Source organism: Heliconius melpomene, chromosome 7, assembly GCF_056956725.1.
Source record: "Heliconius melpomene rosina isolate 202511_hmr_F chromosome 7, ASM5695672v1, whole genome shotgun sequence".
NCBI classification, from domain to species: domain Eukaryota; kingdom Metazoa; phylum Arthropoda; class Insecta; order Lepidoptera; family Nymphalidae; genus Heliconius; species Heliconius melpomene.
This window is the reverse complement of record NC_140395.1, coordinates 135,656-163,536: the sequence shown is the minus strand read 5'-3', so window position 1 is coordinate 163,536 and position 27,881 is coordinate 135,656. Positions and strand designations below refer to the sequence as shown.

The window sequence follows — 27,881 nt, the reverse complement described above, 5'->3', positions numbered from 1 at the left end:
GATGTTAGCGTAATATTTCAACTCGAAATTTTCAAGTTCAACAAAGTTGTGTCAAACTCAATTGGCAAGGGACTAAACAATTTGCATACTCCAGTTCATTCAAAAGGCTTTTTTTTATTATAATAATGGTTCTACAATAACAAAATTAATTTATAAGATAAAATACGAAACAAAAATAAATATGGAACTAATCTATTCAGTGAGACGCAAACCAATTAAATGTGAACCGCCACATTATGATGGGTAAATGCTTTCCTTTAATTTTTTTTAATAAACAATATTAAAATTTATCTTTTTATTATTGTAATTGTTATTATATTTAGTCTCATATAAGATAGCTTTATTGTTACAATTATTGACATTTCAGTACAACAGACCCAGAAATAGTAAGGCCTATTTGTAAAATATCAATATGTAATATAATAGCATTTTCCTCTCTAACGGAACTGACTGACTGCGATGGTGACACATGGGGTGGGCATGTATATGTCTGCGATCTGGACACACCGTGGGACAGTCATAAAGTTACTAGTACAATTCATCCTGTAAGTAGATTTAAACATTTTTTTTTATGCTGTCATTGCAATTTTAACTCTCACTGAGGGCTGAATTATTTCCTTGGAACACCATAATAAAAGAACAGAACAGAATTATTTCAATTTCCTCACTGCGGTTAAAAGACAAGAGGTAAGTTGCTCCAATCTACTATTTGTTGATAGGAGTTAACCACTCAACACTGTGTCTCAAAAGTATGTGTATAGAGAAAGTAGATTTTTTTACATTAGTTTCTGTTGCTTCCATGAAGCTTAGAAAAGGAAAACTAATTTAATGTAGCAAGTCTCTTATTTGCACCTCACAGAAACGCTCCAAGTGTTCTGAAAACTGATCCAAAACATATGTATTTAGGCATATTTTTATCATATTTATGAGGTAAATAAAGAATAGTTAGTTACTTATGTTTGTTACCATTTTCATTTTCTAACTTTTACGTATTTATAAAAAGTGGTGCAGTGAGGCAGTCTGTAGTTGTGGATTCAATTAACTCTGATGGTTTGAACAGCACTCTTCAGGAATGACTATATTTACAATTATTTTCATATTTATTTACGATTATGTAGAATAGTAAAGTGTGGTATAAATGTAACAGTTATAGGTTCAATCCCACTTGAGGGTTATTTTTTTATTATTTCCATATATAGCAGACCATTTATATATATATTGTAAGAAACTATTGGAAATATTAAATAAAGTGGGGAAGGTAATGAATTAAAACAAGGCTTCAAATAATTATTAAACAACCAAAGGGAATTATCTAGCAGTCTAATAACAATGCGATTCTAAAGAATTCATTGGGCAGAGTGACGTTAACGATCCTTTTCTTTCGGTCGCCGTTGACAGCCCATAAAAGCGCCAGCCAGTAATTAGAGTCGTCCTTATATACCAGATATATATATAAATATATTAGTATAATATAATATAGGAAAAGTCATAGGAAGTTTGACATCAGGATTGGGCGTAATAGTTTACAATACAGATTGTTCAATTTAGGTCGCTGTTTTTAAGTGAACTAGTTTGCTCCTTTAGTTTGTCAGCTTCTAGCTGCTTCGTAAGTTGCTTGGTGACCGAAGAAGTAAAAACACAAATGATCTGCTTTCTATTGTTGGCAGATCATTCACTTGCTTGAATAAAGCTCCTGCTGCATGTTGTGACAAGAATAAAAAATATAAATTTACCTAGACTTTCTGAAAATAGGATAAACATATAAATGAATATTCATAAAATACATTTCTTATATTTCTTATACGGCTGTTTAGGTAATGAGTAATATACACACTTATTTACATATTTTATTAAGTTGTAAAAATAATAAACAATGACTCAACTTTTGGTATATAAAGAAATTTTATAATATTATATATTACTATGTAGTTGGGCTGGATCTTTACATGTTCAGCTGCACACATTCATTGGCCGCTAGTTCACATAGTTTATCTGCGGGAGCGTTCTTTCGAACTAGTTCGTTCGCGAACTAGACAAGACTATTTGACATTAGGGAGTGTTTTACCACTAGGTTCTCTCTGCCTTCCATGCTACATGCTAGAAACAGTGAAGCATAAATAAAGCATAAAATGAAAAAATGTAAATAAAGCCACAAATTTAAGTACAAACCTTTTTCCAGGTATCAGCACTAGAATGGGATGGGGAAGGCAAGCAATTGTTAGTTGCGACCACTGTTGGTGAAGTTTCAGTTTTCGGACAAAAAGATTTTTTATTGAATGAGTGGACTTGTTTATATAGTGCTAGTTTTCCAGGTATTATTAATTACTTTTTATTAGTTTTACACTGTATCCCACATATAGTAGTGTAGGCAGAAGGAACCTAGGACAGAACTAAGTATGAGAAGTTGACTGCCAACCTTCACTAGTTGGAGAGGCACATTAAGAAGAAGGAACCTAGTGGTAAGACATTTCATTCTCCAGGCACCCAATTTATTAAACATAAAGTGATTAGTGGCATTTAACACTGCACTGTGTCCTGTTACCAGAGCGAGCAAATGGTAATAATTCATTCCTCAGAGTGCTATGGCTGCTCGGATAGAGACATTATCTCTTTTGGTATTATTATATTACATTTTTTGTTTTCCACGTTTTTCCACAGTGAATATTCTTTTTGTCTTAATGAAGTTGAAGAAATTAGATGTTCACACAACAAACACACATTTGCTAAAAGTAACAAACTGATTGCATATTCAAGTGTCATGTTAATCCTATCCTATCTTATTAATTATTAATATTATAAATGTGCAAATGTGCAAATGTGTTAAAATGAATGTTTGATCCACTTTCACTCACAAACTACTAAACTGATTTAAATGAAAGTTTACAGTAATATAGCTTGTACATCATAATATGCTATAAATTATGTGGAGGTTTTGTATTTTTTTGCTTATAAAATAACAATAAGTTTGACAGAGTGAATCAGTTTTTGTATAATTGTTTTCCCCTATTCATTATTTATTCATAATTATTTTGTTTTTAAGGTGAACACATAATAGCAGCTACGTTTTTCCACAATGGACGTCGTATAGTGGTTGTGGATAAGAAACCAGATGCGCCAATTTGTGAAAGAATACAACAATTACGGCCTGCACCCACTTTGAAAGGATTTGGGTGAGTTATATTTAATTAATTATTTTATTTTATTAAATGAGGACGTCGTGGCGCAGGGGCATTAGGGTGTGACTGTAACGCGGTTGAGGATTCGATCCCCAATAGGGAATTAATTATTTGTTATTAATATTTTCATTGCTTCGTATGATAACATATAAAAAAAGGTTACCACTGGCTCAGAAGGCAATTCTGCTCAGAATTTAATACGCAATGGCTCGAGAAATTCGGCACAAAGTAAGAAACGGAGTGTTTCAGTACGAGCTTCCTTCTGCCTTCTGATACATGCGCGATACAGCATGAGCAGATTTTTTTTTGTTTTTGTATTATTTAATTATAATTAGTAAGTAGTAAGTCTCTATTGTCTATTCTCTATTATCTATTTTCCAGAAATTTGCGTTATTAATTTGATCAATACCTGTTTTTTTAATATAGAATATTTGCAATCTATATATTGTATAGGACACAGCTTGATAAATTAGAAGAAAAAAATAAAATTTAGGTCAGTCATTGCAGGGGCACAAACATGGGACTGTAAACGCAACAAGTTGAGAGATTGATTCTTACTCGAGGAAATGAAATATTTTATATTTAAATTTTTTCACTCTGGTAACACCAGAAGTTCCTCCAGTCAACACGCAGTGCCTCCAGAATTCGGCGACAATTTATGGACGTAAGTGTCTTAATGGTGGAATTGAGTGTTCTTTCGGCCTCACAAACATGGATAATATACATAGTTAAAATTAAATCAGTTTTACAATGTATCCCAGACACAGCAGGGTAGGCAGAGGAAATCTAGAGGGGATGTTAAGACACTCCATTCCTCACTTTATATTTATACTAGCGACCCTCTTGCGGCTTCGCCCGCTTCAACTACTGGATTATTCATATAATGTATGTTTGCAAAGTACTTGTGAAAACACATGTGAAAATTAATTAAACCCTAATTCAACCCGCATTTTCGTAGTTTCAATAAGGATTTACCAATTGTTTTACACAGCAAGGATTTTTTAGTAGGTATATAGGTAAATCTTCGTTGCTATGCCTCTATAGCGCGCGGGTTTTTTTTCGAGCTTGTCGTTAATACTGAAGAGGGTATTCTGTCCCTGATGAAAAGCAAGTACTACGTGACTGCCTGTGAGGAAAATTAAACAGAATGCATCGGCCGGGAATCGAACGCGGGCCGCCCGCGTGGCAGGCGAGCATTCTACCACTGAACCACCGATGCGTGTAAGGCAGGCGGGCGCGGCGGACGCATGGCGAGTGCCAAGGCGTTTCGCAGCAAGGATTATTTGATATTGTAACAACTTCTAAAGTACTTATTAAAATGAAAAAGAGTAACGGACAGTTTTGATCTACATTAAATGACCAACGTAACTAATATACTTATTTATATGCTGAGAGTAAGGGATAAGTGAAACTTGAGTAACATACAGCTGATGTGTCAAGGGCGAGATGTGTCAACAATTTAATGCGTTTTTCTGTAAAACTATTCGCAATTTCGAAATAGTGTGAAAAGCAAATTTTATCTTCGTTTAACGTAGAAATTTAATAAAGTATTTTAAAGGATAAGGATTAATACCATTATGGTAAAATATCCCTCACAATAAAAAATATATTGAAATTACAGTTTTTAGACAGAAAAATGATCACTACACGTTATTCTTAAAAGTTACGAATATGCCGTCGCGGACTTTTTTGTAGATCTTATTAAGAGGAACAATATTCCAGTACATTTTTTTCATGTAGTACTTACCATTAAAGCAGCGCATGCGCGAAAGTGTCTCAACGGGTAGGAATTTAAACACATTTATCGTATTTATGTTAATTTACATATGAATGTACAAATAATAAACTATATATAAACCTTCTATGAAAAATACTCGACCTAATGGTAAAAACCGCATCAAAATCCGTTGGGTGGTTTAGAAGAAGAAGAGATAGAAACAACAGACAGACTTTATTTTATAAGATATAGGATAGGATAGGATACATAAGTCAGAACAAAAGTTGCTGTTTATAATTTTACTAACATATCCTTTCTTAAATAGCTAATAGAAAATATGTATATTAAATTATATTATTTTAAAGATCCCTATAAGATCCGCCAAAATATACGGAAACGGATCTTTCTTCTGCTTCGAATATATGCAGAATCGGATGCAGGCATTCGACTCTCCACTAGTTATAACATGGGATCGTGTCCGCAGCGGCGCGGCGTGCGCGGGCGTGTTGGTGGTGTCGGGCTCGGGGCTGGTGGGCGCGGTGGCAGCGGGCGAGGGCGCGGCGCTCGTGTCCGCCGACTGCATGCGCGCCGCGCGCGACCACGTCACCGCTGCGCACATCGCGCACAAGAGTGAGTACACAGACACAGATTACTATTCATTGTTTTTTACTCAAGTATATTTGCCTTTTTTTAAATAATTTATTGTTTCCCTTCAATTTGTGAATGTTGTATTTTTCACATGTTTTGGTTTTTTGCTAGCTCTAAGCTATTTCAGCTATTTTTACCCTTTTTGACAATGCTGTAAACGTGACGCAAACTGCTTGTGTTTGCTCCGGTCTGTCCCCCTGCCCTCTGTGTAGGTGAACGGGTGACGGATTGCAGACATCTGTTGTCTGCAATCCGTCACCCGACACCCCTCCCCCCCCTTCTGACCTCAGACGGTCCTCTCCCGATAGAGGCGGCGTATGAACGAATGACAAATTACTTGACCCCCGGCCGCCTGTATACTGAGAACCTCTCCCCCAGACGGCGCCGTCCTCATAGCGGCGGCATACCGTCGCGGGGCGCGGCGCGGCGTGCGGTGCGCGCGCGTGTCCCTGTCCCGCACCGGAGCCCCGCGCTCCGCCCCCGCTGTCATCACACTGTCGCCGCTGCCCACTGTGTATTTAGGAGATGATATATGTCCTGGTAAGTTATTGTTTTTGTTTGTAAGAATATTCTTTGAAAAAATATTTTAACCATTAAACTGCCTTGAAATGTTACGTATATTATTTTGCTTTTTTCACTATGGTTAAAGAAAGCGTGGCGTTGATTGAGTTCTTTATCTCAAAGCACTATGTTTTGAATTTAAGAGAAGAAGAGAAAAGATACTCTTTTCTCATTGTTTTTGCTTTTTTGTTTAGCTTAATGTAGTATCCTACAGCATATAGCAGGGTATGCAGAGGAAACCAGTAAACCTAGTGTTAAGATACTCTATTCTCCATTACGACATTTCGGTTCCTCACTTTCAACCCTATGAAAATTTTATACACATCTACATACATACATACATTTTTAAAATGTAGGAAATTGTGCCATCCACATGCCAAAAAAATTCCCACAAGGTGGGATTAAATATTTTCATTTCCTTGCTCCTGTAGGATGACAAAAAGTGGTGTTGAGTTCCACCACTTGGATCGGAATGCTTAACACTAGGTTTCCTCTTCATACTCCTCTTCATACCCTCCTACATGTGGGATACAGCGTAAAGCTGCTTCTAATTGAAAATATCTACGTTTTTCATACAGCCTCAATATCATGGTGGATTCGAGACGACGGCGATTGTCTTCTTATAGCAGGGAACAATCTCACTCTATGGAAGTTAACGGAACGGTCTTATCCTGTTCACAAGTTGTTGTCTAAAGGTAAGTAAAGGCCCACCCCACAAAAACACAATAAAGAGTAGACAGTCCTCTGGGTGAATATAAAAAAATATCAAATTTACATTCTTAGGTCCAGTCCAAGGCAGCACAACTCCTGGTGCTGGACCCAAAACTAATGACTGTTTTACCACTCTGGTAAGTTATTACTTATTACGTTTACTTAAACATTTTGTGTGTTTTGTAAGATGTTTACACACACAGACACGAAATACGTCGAAACTCTTATTGTCTATTTACACGCTTGGCAAGACTCGGCAAACACAAGCATGTAAGAATATTTAGCTTGACTTGACAAACTTAAGGTTATCAACTTTTATAAGTGCATCCGGTTGACCTACAGTCCTGAAATCAGAACGGCACCTTCAATGGACGAGTTTGGCTCGCACTTAATCGAGTTTTTTTTATTGAAACTCATGTTACAAATATTCGATTCATACCTTTTTCCCATATGATTCTTATTTAATAACTTTTTGAAATGATAAATTGTCTCTCTAAGTCATTAGGCTAAGTGATACCTAAACGAGTTGATTTTTTTGTCTTATTATATATCTTTAAATTATTTACATTTCGTAATCTTATATTTTATTATTTAACTCTGTATCAACTTTGTGTGCCATTAAGTATATCTATCTATCTATGTATTTTTATCTATATATATAAAATCGAAAGGTCACTCACTCATCACGAAATCTCAGAAACTACATGTCCTAGGAATCTGAAATTTTGCATAGGAGTTACTTATAGGACGTAGGTGCTCGCTAAGACGGGAATTTGTAATATTCGACTTCTAAGGGGTTGTTTTTGGGGTTGAAAGTTTGTATGAAACTTCTTTACTACAAATGCTAGGAGTCTCAAATTTTGCAAGGCCATCACTTATAAGACGTAAGTACACACGGAGACGGGAATTTCCAATATTCCACCCCTAAAGGGTTGTTTTTAGGGTTGTTAGTTTGTATGAAACTTCGTTACTATAAGCGCTAGGAGTCTTAAATTTTCTATGGACGTCACTTATAGGACGCAAGTACACACGGAGACAGGAATTTCCAATATTCCACCCCTAAAGGGTTGTTTTTAGGGTTGATGGTTTGTATGAAACTTCGTAACTATAAGTGCTAGGAGTCTCAAATTTTGCATGAGCGTTACTTATAGGAAGTAGTAGTTAACTAAGACGAGATTTTGCTAAATTTGATACCTAAGCATATAGTTTTGGGGTTGATATTGTATATGCAATTTCGTAATTACAAGTGCTGGTCAAAATCTCAAATTTTACATACGAATTATTTTAGTGTCTACGTGCTACTCTAGATGGGATTTTGACATGGATTTTGAAACAAGTTTTTTTTTCGAAATTCGACCCTTAAGGGTGTGTTTTTCGGGATATAAGTTAAAACATCTGTTAACTATATAATGCATTTCATATTCTACACATAATTAAAGGATATAAAAGCGAAATCTGCACATGAAAAATATAGGCCTTCGTGGCACAGGGGCACAAGGGTGTGGGTTCGATTTCCACTCGAGGTAATGCATTATTGTATATTAATATTTATATTTTTTCGCTCTAGCAGCTATTCAAAAGCCAGGCGTGAAGTTCGGCCACCCAACACGCAATGCCTCGAAAAATTTAGTGGAAAATGGGGAAAGGAGTGTCTCAACGCTCGGTTCCCTTTGCCTATACTCTGTGCGGAGTACAGTGCGTGAAGCTGAAAAAAGAAAGATAAAGAGGCCAGTCGTGGTGCAGAAGCACGAAAGTGTTATAGTAAATGCGAGTGGTTGTAGGTTTTATGTCTACTCGAGGAAATGAAATATTTATTTAAATTTATATTTTCATTTCTTCGCTCTGGTGTCGAGGCAAAGCGTGACGTTGAGTTCCATCACTTAATACGCAATGCCTCCAGAAATGGGCGGAAAATAGGGAACGGAGTATCTTAACTCTAGATTCCTTCGGCCCACCCCACTGTGCGCTGGATACAGCGTGAAGTTGATTATAAAGATATAAAAACTTAAGAATTAGGTCCATTAATATATTGATAATAGATGCTTAAAACTACTTTTGTCTCCGATTGCGAATCATGCAAAAATGACTGGTATGATGGATGCTGGCAAAACCAAAGTGTCAAGCCTTTTACAGAATATTGGATGCTCACCGATTCAAATGGTTCTAAGTTGTCTGCAAACATATGGTTCCAAATGATACTGGGGCGCGTGCCTCGAGATGAGAACAGTACTTCATATGAGGCCGATCTTGGGCTCTTTACATTACCAATCGGTGTTTTGTCGTAAAGTAATGTCTCGCTCTGCCGGTGACTCCCAGTGTCTTTGATACCAACTTGCTCTTGGTTTCCGTATGATCGCGATACTGACTGATAGTTACTCGAAACGTTAAAGCCCAACATGTTGATACTGGGAGTATATGAGAATAACATTTTTTTGTTTAAATTAATAATACTCTATAACAAAAATTTACATAAAAGTGATAAGAGCCCTATCAGGAATGAATCCCTGTCAAGGCCAGTTATTTCGTCTTTAAGTCTGTTTATGCAATTGTAAATTATTTGAATAGTTCAAATTAATACTTATATTTCTTTTTAACATATGGTGAAAGTAAAAAAAAGTAAAAAAAAAAATAACCATATCTTTGCAATATTAACCATAATAAAAAAATTAACCATATCTTTGCGTATATTTTGTAATATACGCTCTAAAAAAAATCGGTAATATATATATTTACAAAAAAAATCTTATAACTGATCTTAAATAGTAGGTAATGTAGGTTGCATTCTTTTAAACCATTCAAAATTCTTATAACAATTACGCTAATACGGTACCAAAGTTATTGAAATGTGCATATTAGAAATCACTAAGTGCGCTGCAAACATGAAATATTAGAACATAAAGTAATTCAGTATATTGAATTAATAATTGTGTAGTTTAAGCGGGCGAAGCCGCTGGCGGTTGCTAGTTATACCTATATAATTATTTAACAGCACATTTTTTATATATATATTATATTTATTAATTTTAATTAAATTCCATAAAAGGATTTTAAATATAAATTTAACCAATCAATATATAAATATTGAAGTGTATTCTGTTTCACTCATATTCATGAGTCATTAGGGCGCGATGAATATAATAGATGTATTTTGTTATTTGTCTTCGATCGACCTTCTTGCTTGCTTTATTTCTCTTTAACAATTTAAATAAAAATAACCTCAAACCTAAGGCAAGAATTGAAACGACTTCGACGTCTTCGTGATCAACCACTGTAAGTATCATTTAATCGTTAATTATAAGCTTGGAGCTTGTGGAGGCTTGCCGAGTCTTGTTTACATTTACATTACTTTAGCATACACATATTTATTTATATCAAGTCAAATTATGCTTGCGATGTTTTCAAATTTAATGTTATTTTTTTTTGATAGACAGATAGATTCTTTTTTACTACGCAGTGTCTTCAAAATTGACGGAAAATATTTTATTTTCTGTTTTCTCTCCGTTAATGCGTACAAGAGATGTTAATTTTATGTTCCTAAACATTTTTTATGTTCACGCTGTATCCCGCATATGACAGGTGTCCCGCATATATACATTTTGTTCCAGTGCTGGCAACAATCGGCTACATGGCAGCTCGAGGGAACTGAACCAGCGTCCCATGTGGTGGTCCCCCCGCACGCGCTGTCTACGGCCGTGGTGGTGACGCCGCGCGCCCTGCATCTGCTGGCCAGGGACACGCCGCACTATGTGAGTGTTGTGTGTGCAAATGTGTGTGTCTTTGGAAAGGTCCGTGAAAGGAAATTTCTACGACACCGCAAAGTCGCCCGTATGATGGAAGTTTTACAAGGAGCGCCCTATACCACACTCGATCGAAGGAGTTCACCATGTCTAAATTGCAAGGCCCTCTCCCTTGCTTTCGATAGCCGCAGCTCAGCGGTGGATTAGGTAAACTAGAAGATCCCATCAAAAACATAAATGTAAAAAGAAAGCCAAGTTCTGTAATAAAACGTATGCTTTCAGCGATAAAAGAAGTGAGATGTAAATGTATGCCAAGTTCAATGGTCAGTCCTGAAATTTATTTTTAACAATATAAAATATTTTATAACAACTGAAAATGCCCATTCTTCTTACAACTTGGAGACTTTATTTATGTGTAATATCTGACTTGGCTAGTTTTCATATGAATTTACAATAGAATCTTAATAGAATAGAATAGAATTTGAATACATTCATTAATATCGATGTAAATTAATTTGAAAACTAGCCAAGTCAGATATTACACATAAATGAAGTCTCCAAGTTGTAAGAACAATGGGCATTTTCAGTTGTTATAAAATATTTTATATTGTTAAAAATAAATTTCAGGACTGACCATTGAACTTGGCATACATTTACATCTCACTTCTTTTATCGCTGAAAGCATACGTTTTATTACAGAACTTGGCTTTCTTTTTACATTTATGTTTTTGATGGGATATCATTACTTTTTGTACAGAAATTATAAGTAGGAAGGTTCATAATGTTATCAAAATCAAAATATTCTTTATTCAATTTGGCCATTACAAGTACTTTTCCTATAGGAAGCTACTATAGCAAGAAACTCAAGAGTTGCTCTTTTTAAAACATAGTTTAGAGTAAGCGCTTCATAGGACATTTCTCTTCGCCGAATAAACCAAGTAGGACACCATTGTGATAATACACTTCTATCTTAATATTGTACAAATCTACTGCAGCCTTTATTTCGGAAGTAGCTCCGTACGTAGTTAAGCAAAGCATGTCTTCTTTAGAAGAGTAAGGATTCCCGTTTCGAGCGCTAGTGTAGATTTTTAAATCATTCCAGTTACGACATACGTACTCTACTATAGTCTCGCGCAATTTATTAGTTTGTTGTATATCAATACGCTCAAACAAAGAATATGCAAAAGCATGGAAGAGACAGCTCCCATCGGGAGGCATTGGAACAATTCGGTGTAAGGTTCTTGTTTCACCCACAAGCAATTCTATTGAACGACTCATTGTTCAACATGTCTTGGAAAAAATATAATCAATAAGTTTATTAAGTGCTGACGGTACCAATCTGAATTGATATGATCCTAAGGTTAACTTCGTTCTCTGCCGTTTTCACAAGTGTTCCTAAAACCAGTAAAATCATGAAACCCAGGCCAAAAAAACCATTAAAATATGAGCGCCTTCGTACAATAAAATGTATCTAATATAATTAGGTATTTACTTTTTTTATTATAGTCAATAATATTATGTTTTATTACTCTTAAGATGATATTTAATTATATATGAATTTAGATTATATTTATCTATAAATCTCGACTATAGTTTTTATTTTGTTGATTAAATGACAGTTGTCAGATTATAAAGTAATTAATGTATGCTGCGTTTAGAAATCTGATAAATTTATTATTATTTTTTTCTAATTTTATTATTTTGTTGGAATAACTCAACACGCAATGCCTCCAGAGTTCGATGGAAAGAGGGGAACTGAGTGTCTTAACACTAGGTTCCCTCTGTCTACCCCGCTATGTGTGGGATGCACCGTAAAGCGGATTTATTTATTGGAACGAAGTTCCTTACGGCAGGCTTGGAAGGGATAGGGATTTCGCTGCGTGAACGAACTGAAAAAAATGTGATAGTAATACCGTAAGAAAAATGCGTGGAATAAAACCGTTAAATGAGACGTGCGCAGGCGCGACAGTCGCATACACAGACGAGTAATGTATAATATCTTTCTCTTTCTCCCTCTTTCTTTTTTTAGTTGATAATTTGAATTACGATGTTTTTTTTATTTTAAGTAATTTATTATTTCCTAAAATACTGAATTTTCTAAATACTTTCTTGTACTTAAATAAAAACAAATCAGCAAAATTTAAGAGAAAAATCAAGAAAACCTACATAAAATTGAGCACGACTTTTTTTGCAATTTGTGTCGATTCTACATTAGCCGAAGGACTCGACGTTCGTCGAACTTCGTTCCTAACTGGTGTCCCACGACACCACATTTTGGTTTTTTTTATTATTTTGTTTAAGTAATTTTTAATTTTCTCTTTTTTTCTCTTATTTTTTTATTAACAATTACTTAAATTTTTACTGTTAATAATTACTTTATAATTACTTCTGTTAAGATAGCTGGTAGGCTGACAATGTTTCAAAATAAAAATCAAATCAGCTTCACTCTGTATCCCGCACACAGAATGAACCTAGTGTTAAAACACTCAGTAACTAGTAACCAGTAACCAGTCAGGTTTTACAGTCACACTTTATGCCCCTGTGCCACGACTGACCTTACAGATAGTATATTATTATTAAATTTTATATATATTTCTATCAATATAATTACTTTTTAAAAGCTTTTATTTATATTTATTTTTTAGTGTATTTTTTTCTGTTTTAGGATTCTGTACCTCGAAAGCAATAAAACAGAACCCTTATAGGACTTAGTACTTAAATATTGTAATAATAATTTGTTATAATAATTTGTTATTTGTTATCATTGTGCCGATAGTGGTTTCGGTTGACGGTTTAATAGCGAAAAGCCTCGACCAACACCTTAAGAGGCTATCGCTTTGCTGTTGGATCAAGAACCGGATACAGAAGGCAGTATTACTTGAGACGGCACGTATTGTGCGGAGGTTCCTCTCTCTGGAGCCCTAGCCACCGATGGCTTGAACCCTTGTCCCGCCCTCGGAAGAGTGGTTTTTTTATATTTTTAAATGTATCTTTTTTATAATAATTTATATTTAAAAATGTAAAAGTGATTCACTAATTTAATAAAAGTTCTTCAGGTATTTAATATCAAATACGTTAATCGACTATGCAAATGCTCTTAGTATAATAAGTACTAAAATGTTTAAATTATCTATATATATAAAAGGACTTGTCCTCACTGACTGAGATAAGACGCACGCACAGCCGTAACCGCTGATGGTAGAAACGTTAAATTTGGACAAAAGTTTACTTTCGTAATCTGGACATCCACTAAGAAGGGATTTCGAAAAATTTTAACCTTAAAGAGATGAAATAGCGGTTCAAAGTTTTTATGGAAAAAAATTTAAATTGGCACCGATTTTTATAAAATTTGAAATTTAGATTTTTAAAGGTATTTAATTGAACACGTGTTTTATCGTTTTCTAGAATTCTCCCCTCTTATTATTCCCCCCCTAGAGAGAACCTTTAGAGGTGCAAATATTCATAAATATTCATAAAATTTGAAATTCAGACTCTTAAACGTATATAATTAAACATATGTTGTATGGTTTTCTAGAATTCACCCCCTAAGGGTGCAAATAAGGGGTTGAAAGTTTATATAGAAAAATTTTTAAAACGCCACCGATTATTATAAAATTTGAAATTTAGACTTAAAAATATTTCATTGAACACATGTTTTATGGGTTATTAGAATTCACCCTTAAATAGGCAAGCGAAGCTGCGCGCGTCCGCTAGTAATAAATAATAATGAAGGATGTTAATCCATTTATGATATTTTTATATTTTTACGTGAAGCCCTTGAAGTCCACATGATGACAGGCTTTCTCAGGACATAAATTAGAGTCATTTTCAGCTACAAATGGAGACATATCTTATCTTAAAATATACTTGAAAGCATCGTGTTGTTTGAGATGGCTTACGTAAGTAATAGTGAAGTTAGTCTACAAAACAAATAAAATATTTACTAACGTGTGACATAAATAAAAGCAAATATATATAAATAATGCATTGCTCTTATTTTGTTGGCAGGCGCTATGCCTAAAAATCAGTTATCATTAACTTTGATTGCTATGCTTTCATTACAGGTGCTATAAGTAAATGTTCCTAATTGAATCTATTTATTGAAAAATTATAAGAAAATATTTAAAAAAATACTAGTTTCGGATTTTTCCCTTGACATACACCCAATTACTTAACCGGATGCTAAATTTCACCATTCTAGATCATCTGGAACTTGGTTAACATTAAGGTCTATAGGTCAGTCACCCCCCTAAAAATTTACGATTTTTGGACGTCATTATCTAAATAACTGTTTGAGCTGTGTTTATGAAATTTTATGCACGTATACAGGTAGGGGGTCTAAATATTTGAGCCAAATATGACAGCTTTAGGTGGAATAGTTTTCGAGTTACGAATAGGTAAAAAGTGGCTTCAAATGGTTCGTGTAAAATAACACACGGTGCTGCTCGCCAGTTCTGAAACCCAGAAACTTGGCACGCGCTCCGCGCGTTTTAAATCACCCGTTGAGTGACCACGGCGGAAGCTATATTGACTATCATTAATTATTCGGTGATTCTTCAGATAAACCTTTTGGTTTGGCTGGCCATTGATAATGCTTGCCATAACTTTCAAGAGCAGAGAGGTGATAGCGATAGGCCTGTAGTTAGATGGATTGGTACCATCGACTTTATAGATGCCATCTGGCCCATTCGACTTGTAGATGTCCATAGAAGACAGAGCTGCGTGTGTGTGTGTGTGTGTGTGTGTGTGTGTGTGTGAGTGCGTGTATGTGTGTATTTTTGTGAATCTTTTAAACCTATCGATAAGACCTATATTTATCAACACTGATTGAAGACAGCCATGCTACTTTTTTCTTCATATTACATTAAAAATCTATGATATAAATTAATCTACTATATACTATATATTACAATTGTGTACTTAAAGATTAAGAATTAACGATATATCATTATTATAAATCATATTTATATTGATTTTACTATTATTTCCTCATTTATTATACAGTTAATCTGTCGACCAATAGTGACAAGTGGCGCCATCGCCCCGGAAGTATCATCGGGCGCGGGGACTCCCCCTAAGAAATCAAAATACGGGCCCGGAGCTTTACCTGTGAGTTTTTATTATTAATTAATATAATATGATGATAGATAGATAGATATAAGCTTGATACCAACGAATTAAGTATAATTTGACGTGTACATCGCTGATATATATAGTAATAATGAAATTGATTAAATACGCACCAATTGAATTAAACCTTTATACATCTACGAAAAACATACACACTGTTAAGATCAGCTGTAAAATCATCAAGATGCAGACGGTAATTTTAAATGTAGGGATGGTGCGAGAGAGTAAAAGAGTGAGAAGGAAAAAGAGACGCGTAGTAGAAATATTAATCTTAGCAGCTGAACGATCTATACTTTATTTATAGTTTTAACTACATCACCCCATATGTTTTATTGTTAAAGATTTTTCTGCAAAATAAAAAAAATCAAGCGCGTTCGAGTATTTCGAGGTAAAATTTTTTTTTCACCCATTTCTTTATGCCACGCTCAAATCGTCAGATTATTAAAATATACTCTGTTCTGTTCTGCTTGTACTTAATTTGTCTTGCTTAATCTGACGCCATTTTTGAGGATTGATTTTTTTTACTATTCTGACGGGCTGCGCTCAACCCACTTGCCTATATGCCCTTACTATTTTTCAACCCCCTCGAATAATGCCCAAATTCCCTAATTCGGCTCCCCTACTATTATAAACTTTACTGGTTCATTACCACCCACTTTAGCTTTATTTGAAAATGTATAAATTTGAAGACTATAAAAATATTCGTATATTGTTCAAAAGGGAGGTGTGGGGGGCGTGTCAGACGTGTGGTGCGCGGCCGTGAGCGCGCTGGGCGGCGCCGTGCTGGCGCTGGACGCGCGCGCGCAGCTCTACCTGTACAAGCTGCACGGCGCCGCGGCCGACATGCGTATGTATGACACACACACAGGCGTGTCGCACGTGTTCAAATATTTTTTATTTTCCCCGCCATTTAACACGCAATAACTCTAAAATTTGGCGGAAAATGCGGAACGGAAATATCTTAAGATTAGGTTCTCAGGTTCCGCTATGTACGCACACACACGCACACACTCCATATGAGGCGTTAAATTCAAAACTTGTTTCTTACAAATTTCAGCCACAGCGTTGTCAGTGCAACACGTGACATCTCTTCTGGAATACTCCATGGTGTCCGGGTACGACAGCCTCGACGTACTCATGACGTTGAAACCTAATTTGATTGAAGCTGTTTACGAAAGGTTATTAAAGTATTTATCACTTAAAATTTGTTCAATGTCATCTTGCGTAGATCTATTTATTTAGTGAAATTCTGTGTGCAAATCAATGTCTTTTTACTATTCAAATAATAAAATATTACACGAATTATGTTGTACAAGTATTGCGCCAATACGTAAAATTTTAGAGGCTGTCGTGGCGCAGCAGCACATGGGTGTGACTGTAACGCGACGGTTGTGGATTCGACCGCCATTCGAGGAAGTGAAATATTTATTTACGTTTATATTCCCCGCTGTTTACGGGATACAGCGTGAAGCTGATTTTGATTTTTAGTAAATTTTTAATAATGTTACTATATAAAAAATAATAGCATAGCTAATCAAGCCAATGATATAAAATAAAATAAATATAGTTTTGTATATGTTTCAGATTAACAGAAAACTTCCAGAGGCAGCCGCAGTCATTTCAACAGTATTACTATCAAAGTTGGCTCAAACTTAGAATCGCTTTATGCAGGTAATGTTATATTTATTTATTTTTCTTCTTAAATTATAAAGTATTATGAGAAAGAAATTAATTTGTTATTAATATTGTTGTATTATAAAAAAATATTATGCAACTATGTATGTTTGTTATCGGTTGTCTTTATGATTATAGTGTAGATATCAATGCAACTCCCCCCATCTCCGCACATTCACCCGCCACGGTGCACGAGTTTTTATTAGAGATCCGTACTCTTGCCTACTACTGGTAACATACTTTTCCTCCTTAAACGGTCATCACGGTGTCCGCAGTCTGTCCCCGTCCCCCGCGCTGAGCGCGAGCGGCGCATCGTTGTCCTCGCTGCAGATGTGCTCCGCGGTGTGGGCGGCCTGCCTCGCCGCGCTGCGCGACGAGCGCCTGGACGGACTCCTGGAGGACAGCGGGGAGGGAGACAAGGTGAGTGGAGACGCGATGTTTATGGGTTTATTCCCATCCCCCATAACACTTCATTCGGTTGGAGAATTAAGTGTTTTAAACCTAGATATTGTGAAGCCGAAAATAAATTTTATAATAATAAATAATACTTTATTGTATACCACAAAATAAAGAGAAATAAAAGAAAATAATTCAACATAAAGAAAATGTACAGCGGCCTTCTCGCTATAAGGTCTGCCTTTATGACGGATACGGATGCCATTGCCATCTATTATCTAAGAGTCATTCAACATGTTCGGCCCACTTCCACTTAAGCTTGTGTGCTTGCTTCAGAGCATCAATTGCTTTTGTTTCAGCTCATATATCAGTAAACAGTGTGCCTTATTTTTTGTAATCTGTTAACATTCATCATACTCCGCTCCATTCCTCTTTGGCTTGATGTTATCTTGCTTTGAATTTTATTTATGAATTTCTACGTTTGGCATGCACATGTTAGACTTGGGATCAGACACGAATCCATCACTTTTTTAGATTTATAAGTATATCTTTTTTAAATATTTCCTTGAGCCTCCAGTATTTTGACCATGTGTTTTTGGCCCTTCTTTCTATTTCTAGCTCATTATTGATTCTATTAAACTAATTTGTTTGCCTAGGTATGTGTACTCATCGACATATTCTATTGTTTCACCTTCTATTTTTACTTATTTTTTTATTTTAATACTTTATAACACCAAATTAATTATTACACCATATTTTTATATTTGTTTTAAGTGCAATTTGACACAGTTTTTTGTTAGCTACATAAAGTGTTTCGACCATGTCTTGCAGTTAGCGCTATTTTCAGAGAGCAATACCAAATCATCTGCAAATCTGAGGTGACTTAACCATTTCCCTTTGATGTATAATCCTTTGATACTCCGAATTACCTTATTTACTATAGATTCTAGTATTGCAATGAAGATTTTGGGGAAAAGTGGATCGCCTTGACGTACGCCTCTTTCTACGGGAAAGTTTGGCCCAATAGTTTCAAACTTTACTCTTCCAGTACAGTTATTATAAATATTTCTAAGAATCGTGATGTACTCTCTTTCTACCCTTTGAGCTTTTAAAGATTCGTGCTACACTCTATCAAAAGCTTTTTAATAGTCTATAAACGCCTTATTTAAGGGTTTTTGAAATTCCTGATATTTTTCAATTATCAACTCTAAGATATGGATGTGGTCTATCGTTGAGTATCCTTCCCTGAAACCCGCCTGTTCAATAGGTTGCTTTTGTTCTAAATTAGAGCTTATTCTCTGGCTTATGATTGTTGCAAAAAGTTTATATGTCGTTGACATAAAGCTAATGAGGCCTGTAATTTCCAATATCCTTTTTTCGCCTTTTTTGTAAATCAGTATAACGTGCGATTCAGACCACTGATAAGGTGTTTCGAAAGAGTCCAAGATCATATTGAATAATTTTACCAATGGAGCTTCTAGTATGATAAGACCTGTTCTTAAGCTGTAGCTTAATGGAACCCAGTGTTAAGACATTCCGTTCCCCACATTACGCCGAATTTTGGATGCATTGCGTGTTGAGTAATGAAACTCAACGCCGCTTCAACAACAACTATAGATATTTTATCTAATTAAGCAAAACAGCCAATAAAAGGAAATTAGCAAATACTTACAAATTTTCCAGAATCTTTTAGCGCTGGAAGCTAAAGCGGACCTGTCGGATAGTACGCTTCAAGCGCTGCAGCCGCTTCAAGCGCTGCGACGACCACTACAAAGAGCGCTGCATACAGCGCTTACAGCGCTCGCGGCGCTGCCCGCTAGTTTACATCAGATGCAACATGGGTTAGTGATTAACTGACATTTACCCTACGTTCACATGGCCGCCGGCGATGCGCGGTATGTCCGGCGCGTGGCTTGAGATTGTATATGTTCGCGCTGTATCCCGCACACAGCAAGGTAGGCAGAGGGAATCGAATATTAAGACTCCCTTCCCCACTTTCTGCCGAATTCTGGAGGCATTGCGTGTTGAGTGACAGAACTCAACATCGCGCTTTGCTTTGACACCAGGGCGAAGATATGGAAATATAAACGTAAATAAATATTTCACTTCCTCGAGTGGGGATCGAACCCACAACCGTCGCGTTACAATTACACCCTTGTGCAGCTGCGCCACGACGGCCCCGGCTTGAGATTGCAACAAATCAATATTACTGTCCACATGACCGCGCGGTGTTCGCGGATGTTCAGAACCCGCGCGGTTTGAGGCGGACGAACGCACGGAGCTACGAAAATGGAGGATGAGGCATCTATTGATTTACTAATTGACGAAATTGTATCTTAATGTTACTATCAGTTTTTCTTTTAGTGAAATATCTTATTATTATTAGTGCAATATCTTACAGCACTTTTCAACGCAAGCATAAAACAAGTCAAAGGATGCAATCGATATCCTAATGTATTTAAAAAACTGATCTTCGTGTAGTCTTAGTGTGGAATATAAAGTCACAAGCAGGCTTAAGAAAGTTTTTGACTCAAAATAGGGTGAACCCAGTATCGTATTTGCTTTGGATGACGACGTCCTTGTTTGCAGTATAAAACTTGCAAGCAAATAGCTTCCTCCATGTTCATTCTCGATGAATGTTTACACTAGAATGTCGCGCGCAAGCCGTCGTCATGTCAAATCAAATCAAATCAAATATATTTATTCAAATCAACTTAAATGTTACAAATTGCCTCTTGAGTGAAGAGGAGTGCGTTGGTGGGCGTACTAGTATAAACTGTGTCACAGCCACCAGCGTCTTTGCCCCTTAAACAATTTTTAATGACGTTTTAGACATTTGAAGCATTCATTGTCAGTTAAATATTATAAATATAAAGTGCATAAACATAAAGTGGAAAACAAGAAACACTATATAATCTTTCAAAATCAAAACAAAAAAGAAAAAACTAACTAGACTTATAAAATTACTAATCAATGAACAAAGCGTAATTATCACGTCGAGCGTAACATCGAGTATGTGTGAGTATGTGTATGTGTGAGCATATGTATGTGTGATTATTCGTCTATATAGTTCGATAGTATGTTTATGTATGTGTGCGTGTATGTGTACTTTTAGAGATGTAAGTGTGTATTTATTTAGTTGAGAAGAAAATTCTCAGTTTCAATGTAGGACAGTTTGTGAATCCAAGTTCTAATTATTTTTTTGCATTTAATAAAAGGTAGTGGATATATATATTTATGTTTATTAATTTTATTATAAATGTGGTCGCTGATAATGTAAAAGTGTGTGCGAGCAGACCTCGTTCTGGAATACAAAGTTTCACAGACCCTGGACTTATTACGGTTACAATTAGACCTGAAAACAATACTTTTATGCTTGCGGAGTATTACCAACATTCTTTATAATGTTGTGCTTCCTGACTGATAGAACAGAGGTGTCACGGTAGAGTAGATCCGAACTGTAACGCCTAGGTTTCCGTAGCATAACTTTCAGTATGACTCTTTGTGCGCGTTCTAAGGAAAGTATTGTGTTTTTGCTGGCGGCCCCCCAAAACAACGATGCAATAGCTTAGAACACTTTGTATGAGAGCATAATATACTGTGAGTAGGATGTCAGAATCACACGTGTTTCTCAATTTTTTAAATACCGGAATTATTTTACGTATGCGGTTGGATAAATTGTGAATATGAAGTGACCAGCTTAAACAGCAATCTATAGTAACTCCCAAATATTTAATATTGAAGGCGCGAGAAAGATTAAGACAACTGCAGTTGTTTTGATGAGAGCAAGTATGCGCTTTGATAACAAAGTCAGATGTCGGTTGGGAGCTGAGTCGGTGAGAGAAAGCTACAAATTTAGTTTTATCGATGTTGATAGTCAAAAGGTTGTCATCATACCATTGTGTCACCAATCTGATAGCATTCTCGGCGTAATTTTTGACCTCAATCCATTCTCTCCCATGTATTATTAACACAGTGTCGTCTGCATAAGCAATGATTTTACAGTTGGGCAGTGACATATTGCATAGGCTATTTACGTATAACAGGAATAGAGTGGGACCCAGAACGCTTCCCTGCGGAACTCCAAATGAAATACCTGCTTTGTCACTTACAAATTGATCAATTTTAACATATTGAGAGCGGTTAGTTAAATACGAGCGAAAGATATCTAGAACTATGCCACGTATACCAAAAGTTTCCATTTTGTTGAGCAAGATGGGTATAGAAACAGTGTCGAATGCCTTAGATAAATCAAGAAAAAGTCCGATAACTTTTGATTTATTGTCTAGGTGCTTAGCTATGGTTTCTGTAAGTAAAGTGAACATGTGAGCCGCGCGGCAGCGCAGCGTGAATATTACTAATAGAGTTTATATAGAAAAGTCGACTATTTTTTTGTGATTGATAAGTACAATAATATGAAGGACTGGTTTAAATAAAAACAAAAGTTGTTGTTGTTAGGTTTTTGTCAATAATTTTTCACTGTTAAATGCAATAATTTTGGTGAGAGTTTTAATAAAGGAATTTTATAGTAAATTTTTTTATATCGCGTTTTAGTTATGTAAAACTCCGTAAAATATGTGAAAATAAAAGTCTTTTAATGGCTTTTCCTTTTTTATTCTCACATTTCTTACATATACTGAAACAGAGTTGGACAGAACTTAGCTTAAAAACTATATATTTGTGACCTAAACTTTTTGCCATTGCTTCACTCATTCGTTGGACGTGCCCGCACCACCTGACGTTTAACTTAATTCTGACCGTGACATCATCGCTAGTACCTGCCATTCTGCCACTGTCAACCCTGTTACCGGCAGCAACACCCTTTTCCACGCCTTTACGCTAATCTAGCATTCAGTCCTTTTTTCATTTCTTTCCAATACCAGAAATAATTTCCACAGTATAGCAGGTCACATTTTATATTTTTTTTATTTCCTCTATCATTACTCAAACCACTTCTGACACTCCCAAAACTCCTCGAGTTCGCCTAATCGAGCTGAGGATATTGGCGCATAGCACGCTAACAAGATGCTCTTGTTGTCACTGGCTTGCAGTGTCGGGTTGATCGCTGTGTATTCTACTGCTGCACTATCCAATCGAAAGAATAATAACACACCTGCACTTTGACAGCTCCGCTCGCTCTGGAATGCCGGCCCAGCACAACAGCATCCAGATCTCTGTCAACCCATCACATCTAATAGTTCGTTCATCTTCTGTTTCATCCCTCCTCTTACATTCGACTTCCCGGCCCTTGTAGGGGCTGGCAGAGGTATATGTTGGTGTATTGGACGTTGTGGACAGGTACGAACTCTGGTCGGACCCGGCGGCGCTGGCGGTGCTGCGGCGGCTGGTGGTGGCGGCGCGCGCGTGCGGGCGTGGTGGGGACGCGCTCAGCCGACCGCTCGCGCGCCTCGCCGCTGTCGCGCCACCCGCGCACTCGGGGCTCAAGGCGGACTTGGTTGGTGAGTGAGTGAAACGGTCAGATGGGATAAATTGGGGGCTTAAAATTGTGGGAGTGTATTGCTACATATTATATGTTTATAAAGAAATAACTAAACATTTAAATTTAGTTTTTCTATAATATTGTTCCGTTTTTTATTTAACGCTTTAGTTCAAAACACATGAAAGTTACTTTTGCTTATAGTATTTAGAGTGTAATTGTACGTCCGCAGAAGAGTGCGCGCTGGTGTCGGGTGCGGCGGCGGCGCGTGTGTGGGACGCGCTGCCGCGTTGCTGCGTGGCCGCGCCGCACGCGCGCGCTCTCCCGCTGCATGTGAGTTCCCCCCCACCACGACTTGTTATATGACTAAAGACAGAAAATACTTCAAAATAAAAATTATTATTAAAAATCTATTAAAAAAATCCAACAAAAAATAAACATCAATTCTTCTACACTGGAAATTGCATTCTAGTAATTTTTACCCTAGTCTAATGTGTTATTTGAGTTAATAATGAATCTTTCCGTTATACCGCACGTAGAGACAATTTTGTTTTTTTTTACTTCTTTTTTTTTCTTGTACAGTTATAATGCCAACTTTTTTTAAGTGCTAACTTTATCTTGGACAAACAGAGTTTTGCTAGACAAGAGGTGCCGGCTCGGGCCAAGCAAGCACTGCGAGTATATGTTCCACACCAGTAACCTATTCCTATATTATATATATTACTAGCGGCCCGCTCGCGGTTTCACCCGCGTGAACTATGTTATTATTAATTTCTGTCTCCATGGCTACGTCCTAGTGACGTCTATGCAAAATTTGAGACTCCTAGCAGTTAGTAACGAATGACAAAGACAAATGTCATTAGTAAAGAAGTTTCATACAAAGTTTCAACACCCAAAACAACCCCTTAGAAGTCGAATATTACAAATTCCCGTCTTAGCGAGCACCTACGTTCTATAAGTAATTCCTATGCAAAATTTCAGATTACTAGCACATGTAGTTTCTGAGATTTCGTGATGAGTGAGTGACCTTTCGATTTTATATATATATAGATAAACACTGACACAAATGCAAAGTTCAGCGACCTCGCGAACTGTGCTATACTGTTTTTTACTTAAAAATATACTTTCTCTACAGTTCATTCTTCATTGATTCCCTCTTTGTGTTTAATTCATTATTACATTCTGCTTCACCTGAATTTAATTATTTTTTATATTTTTTTTTCAACAATGAGTAATTACACTTAAAAAAAAAAAATATTAGATCTTTAACGGTTGTTTCCAGTTCGAATTCGGCATAGAGCCAGAATATCTAAGATATGTACCGGAGCCGCCCGCCTACGCCCAGTCGGATATTACACCGGCTTTAGATATGGATTCTATACGGTTAGTTGATTTAAAATTGTATTATAGCACTTAAGTTAGTTTACTAAAGTAAGTAAAGACAATAAAATATCATAAAAAAAAGCATTTCTATGTAAAAATTTAAAATTGTAGTTGTGTAGTGCGAATATAAACTTTAAAACTTACATTTTTCTTAAGAAATTTTGTTTAAAAAAAGCTAGAATAAATCAAGTTTTATTAAGTATTTTTTATAATACTAAAAATTAAAGTAAAAATATGTAACAGTTTGAATTGTATAAAACACTTCTTTAAAAATATGGATACAAAACTGTTAACTATTTTTTTTTATATTTTAATTTTAGTCACATATTAATTCAACTATACTTGTAGTACTTCTATAAATATACACGTTATATTTTATTGTAATTTAGATAAATAGACAGAATAGATATATATTCTATTATTTATAATAGAGGCCAGTTGTGGCGCAGAAGCACAAAATGTGCCTGTACACGGGACGTTATGGGTTCGATCCCCGCTCGAGTAAATGAAATATATATTTAAATTTATATTTTCATTTCTACACTTTGGTGTCAAGGCAAAGCCCGGCGTTGAGTTCCGCCACTTATATATAATAGAATTGTAAGTGTCTGTCTCTATATTGAGCATATATGAGAGAAACTAGATTCTGGATAATTAATTGGAGACGTAGCAGAACCCAAAACAATAAATAATTAATAATAAATATTTTTCCTATTTTTTGTATGTTTCTCTGTGCGTTTCTGCATGCGATTTTTTCAAATGTATGAAAAAATGGAACTATAGTCTAAAATGGACAACACTATCGAACTTTTCCGTTAGGAAATAAGATCTAGTCTTCTTCCTATTGGTATTAATTGTTCAAATCAATTGGCAGGGTTTGCCTTCCGGCTCAACCTACTTCACTTTGCACGGTGTTTATCGTCCCCAATCGTTTGACCATCAAGGCGGAATAGGTTGAGCGGGAAGGCACCTAGTTCTTAATGTCATAAGTGTAATACGTATGTTTTTTTGTTTGTCCATCATCGTTTGTTGTGATTGCAGGTACATGTACCTGGGCGGCGGCCGTCGGCGCGCGCGCTGGCGCCAGTGCGGGCGCTGTGGCGCACGCGCGCTCCCCGCCGCGCAGCCCTCGCGTCACCCGCTGCAGCGCGCCTACGACGGACGCTTCGTGGCCGCCTGCAGGCACGCACGCGCAAACACACACACACACACACACACACACACAAACACACAAACACAAGCAACACGCAGAATTGAGTTCCGCCACTCAACACAATGCAGAAAGTGGGGAACAGAAGTGTTTTAATGCAGAATGAAGTAAACTTCAGTGTCCCAGAGTCGATCTTACATTTAAAGTCACACTCTGTTACTAAAAAAAATTGATAATATAATAAAATTAATATTTTTTTCTGTTTCAGATGTGGCGGGAAGTGGACTCTGGTATCTAACGTCTGATCTGTGTACTTTTACTTTACTAGATAATTAAGAAAGAACGCTTGTAAATAATAATTAATAAAATTGTTTTTCTTTTGTAATTTATTATTTTTATTTAAAAACTAGCGGCTCGCCCGCGGCTTCGCCTGTTTGAACTACATGACTATTCATTTTAATAAAAAGAATTGACTGACAACTATTATGACTTCCAATGTGTTTTTTTTCTACATTATCATAAATTCTATAAGGATTTTTGATTGTTTTAAATTAAAAAATACGACCAATGTTGATACTTGATATTTTTAATAATATACATTGAGCATTGATATGCAAAGCTAATTATTTATTATACTGTTAACCAACTCGTGTAAAAGAGAGTAGAAATAAGGGAAAAAAACTATAAAAGAATTGTGTTAATCGGGGGATGCAAGAGCGTCCATCAAAGATCTTAGTCTTCAGGGGCGAGACAAAGTCTTCAATAGTCTTGTTCGGTCCAAATATAGTAACCGAACACCGCGGCATAGCCTTTCCCCACGTTCCCGACGCTAATATTATAAGGCAGTGCATACTCAGAGCGCAGACCGGTAGCATTCATTAGCGTATTCATTGATCATATTCATATAGCAAGCAATAAAGCAACTTTTATTTGAAATATTATTTTTTATTATCAAGCCGCTAATCTCCAGCTAAATAGTGTAGGCCACGTCCCCTATAAGTATACCTTTCATTATAAAATAGATCTGAACTGTTACCGCCTTCACCGCGTGGAGGTACTCCTAACTTATGTTATTTTAAATTATTAGGTCAGAATAATAACCTCATTTCATTTAACAGTGACCACGCAGATCAACTATTCCGAAGCAATTATATTCATATCTCTTAAGGTTTAGCTGGGCTGTTAGGTTTACACATGAGCTTTTCCAGATCTTCATTTTTATTATATGGACTGAAAATGTTTGTTATGTTGATCAACTTTTACTAAGAGTCTATATTTATATCTCTTAGAGATTAAGGATCCACATCAGATATCCAGATTTTCAAAATAAAACAGCCTAGATGTTGCCTAGACATAATAGCTATACAACCAAAAAAGTTTCATTCAAATCTGTCCAGTAGTTCCGAGGATTAGCGTGTACAAACATACAAATAAACAGACAGACAATTTTTTTGTACATTTGGGCGCTATTACTGTTCCTAAGCCCCCCTCAATTATTATCTTGTAAATATATTCAATATACAGTCGCGCCATTTTTACTCTATTAATATATGTATAGATAGATATTATTTTTTACCACTTTCAGCAGTTTTGTGATTTTTTTTCCATTTTAACTACTTTACGGCTATTAAAACGGAAAGCAGTCGTAGCGCAGCGTTACGAACTGACAGTAAACAACAACAAATGCAAGTAGTGGGTTAATCTTAATCTAAGAAGAGAGAAAATTAAATATTAAATATTTTAATTTCGATGCTCTGGTAAAGAAAAAAGCATGTCTTTAGATGTGTGTCTGTGTGCAATGTCTCCAAAAATCGGCGGAAAATGGGTAATTTCCATTTCTTCTCTCTGGTGTCGAATCAAAGCGCGGCGTAGAGGAACGCAGATTTCGGCAAAAAGTTGGGAACGGAGTGTCTTAACATTAAGTCCTTAGTTCTACCCTGCTGTGTGAGGGAAACAGCGTGAAGCTAATTTTAAAAAAATATAAATTCTACATATTCTTAATCATTAATATCATATAAAATAATATTAATTAATCAGGTTCTAACGATAATTCATTTATTTTAGTTTGAATTAGTTATTTATACAATAATTTATTTAAAAAAGGTCGATTTTGGCGCTAATCGATTGACATTTCTTACTTTTATAAATGGAGGGTGTTGAT

At 36.0% G+C, this 27,881-nt stretch overlaps 1 protein-coding gene across 1 annotated transcript; it reads left to right on the top strand.

Annotated features, from left to right (window-relative positions):
• Positions 1–12: 12 nt before the first annotated feature.
• On the top strand, positions 13–26,105 carry MED16 (mediator complex subunit 16). Its single transcript, XM_085188865.1, has 20 exons — positions 13–243; positions 368–545; positions 2,180–2,312; positions 3,041–3,170; positions 5,378–5,523; positions 5,920–6,081; positions 6,681–6,797; positions 6,886–6,950; positions 10,419–10,559; positions 15,555–15,659; positions 16,401–16,527; positions 16,738–16,858; positions 17,265–17,351; positions 17,630–17,774; positions 19,434–19,591; positions 23,049–23,209; positions 23,420–23,520; positions 24,470–24,570; positions 25,612–25,752; positions 25,989–26,105. Exons 1-20 carry the CDS (start codon positions 182–184, stop codon positions 26,023–26,025), a joined length of 2,418 nt encoding a protein of 805 aa, XP_085044991.1. The 5' UTR covers positions 13–181; the 3' UTR covers positions 26,026–26,105.
• The last annotated feature ends 1,776 nt before the right edge of the window (positions 26,106–27,881 follow it).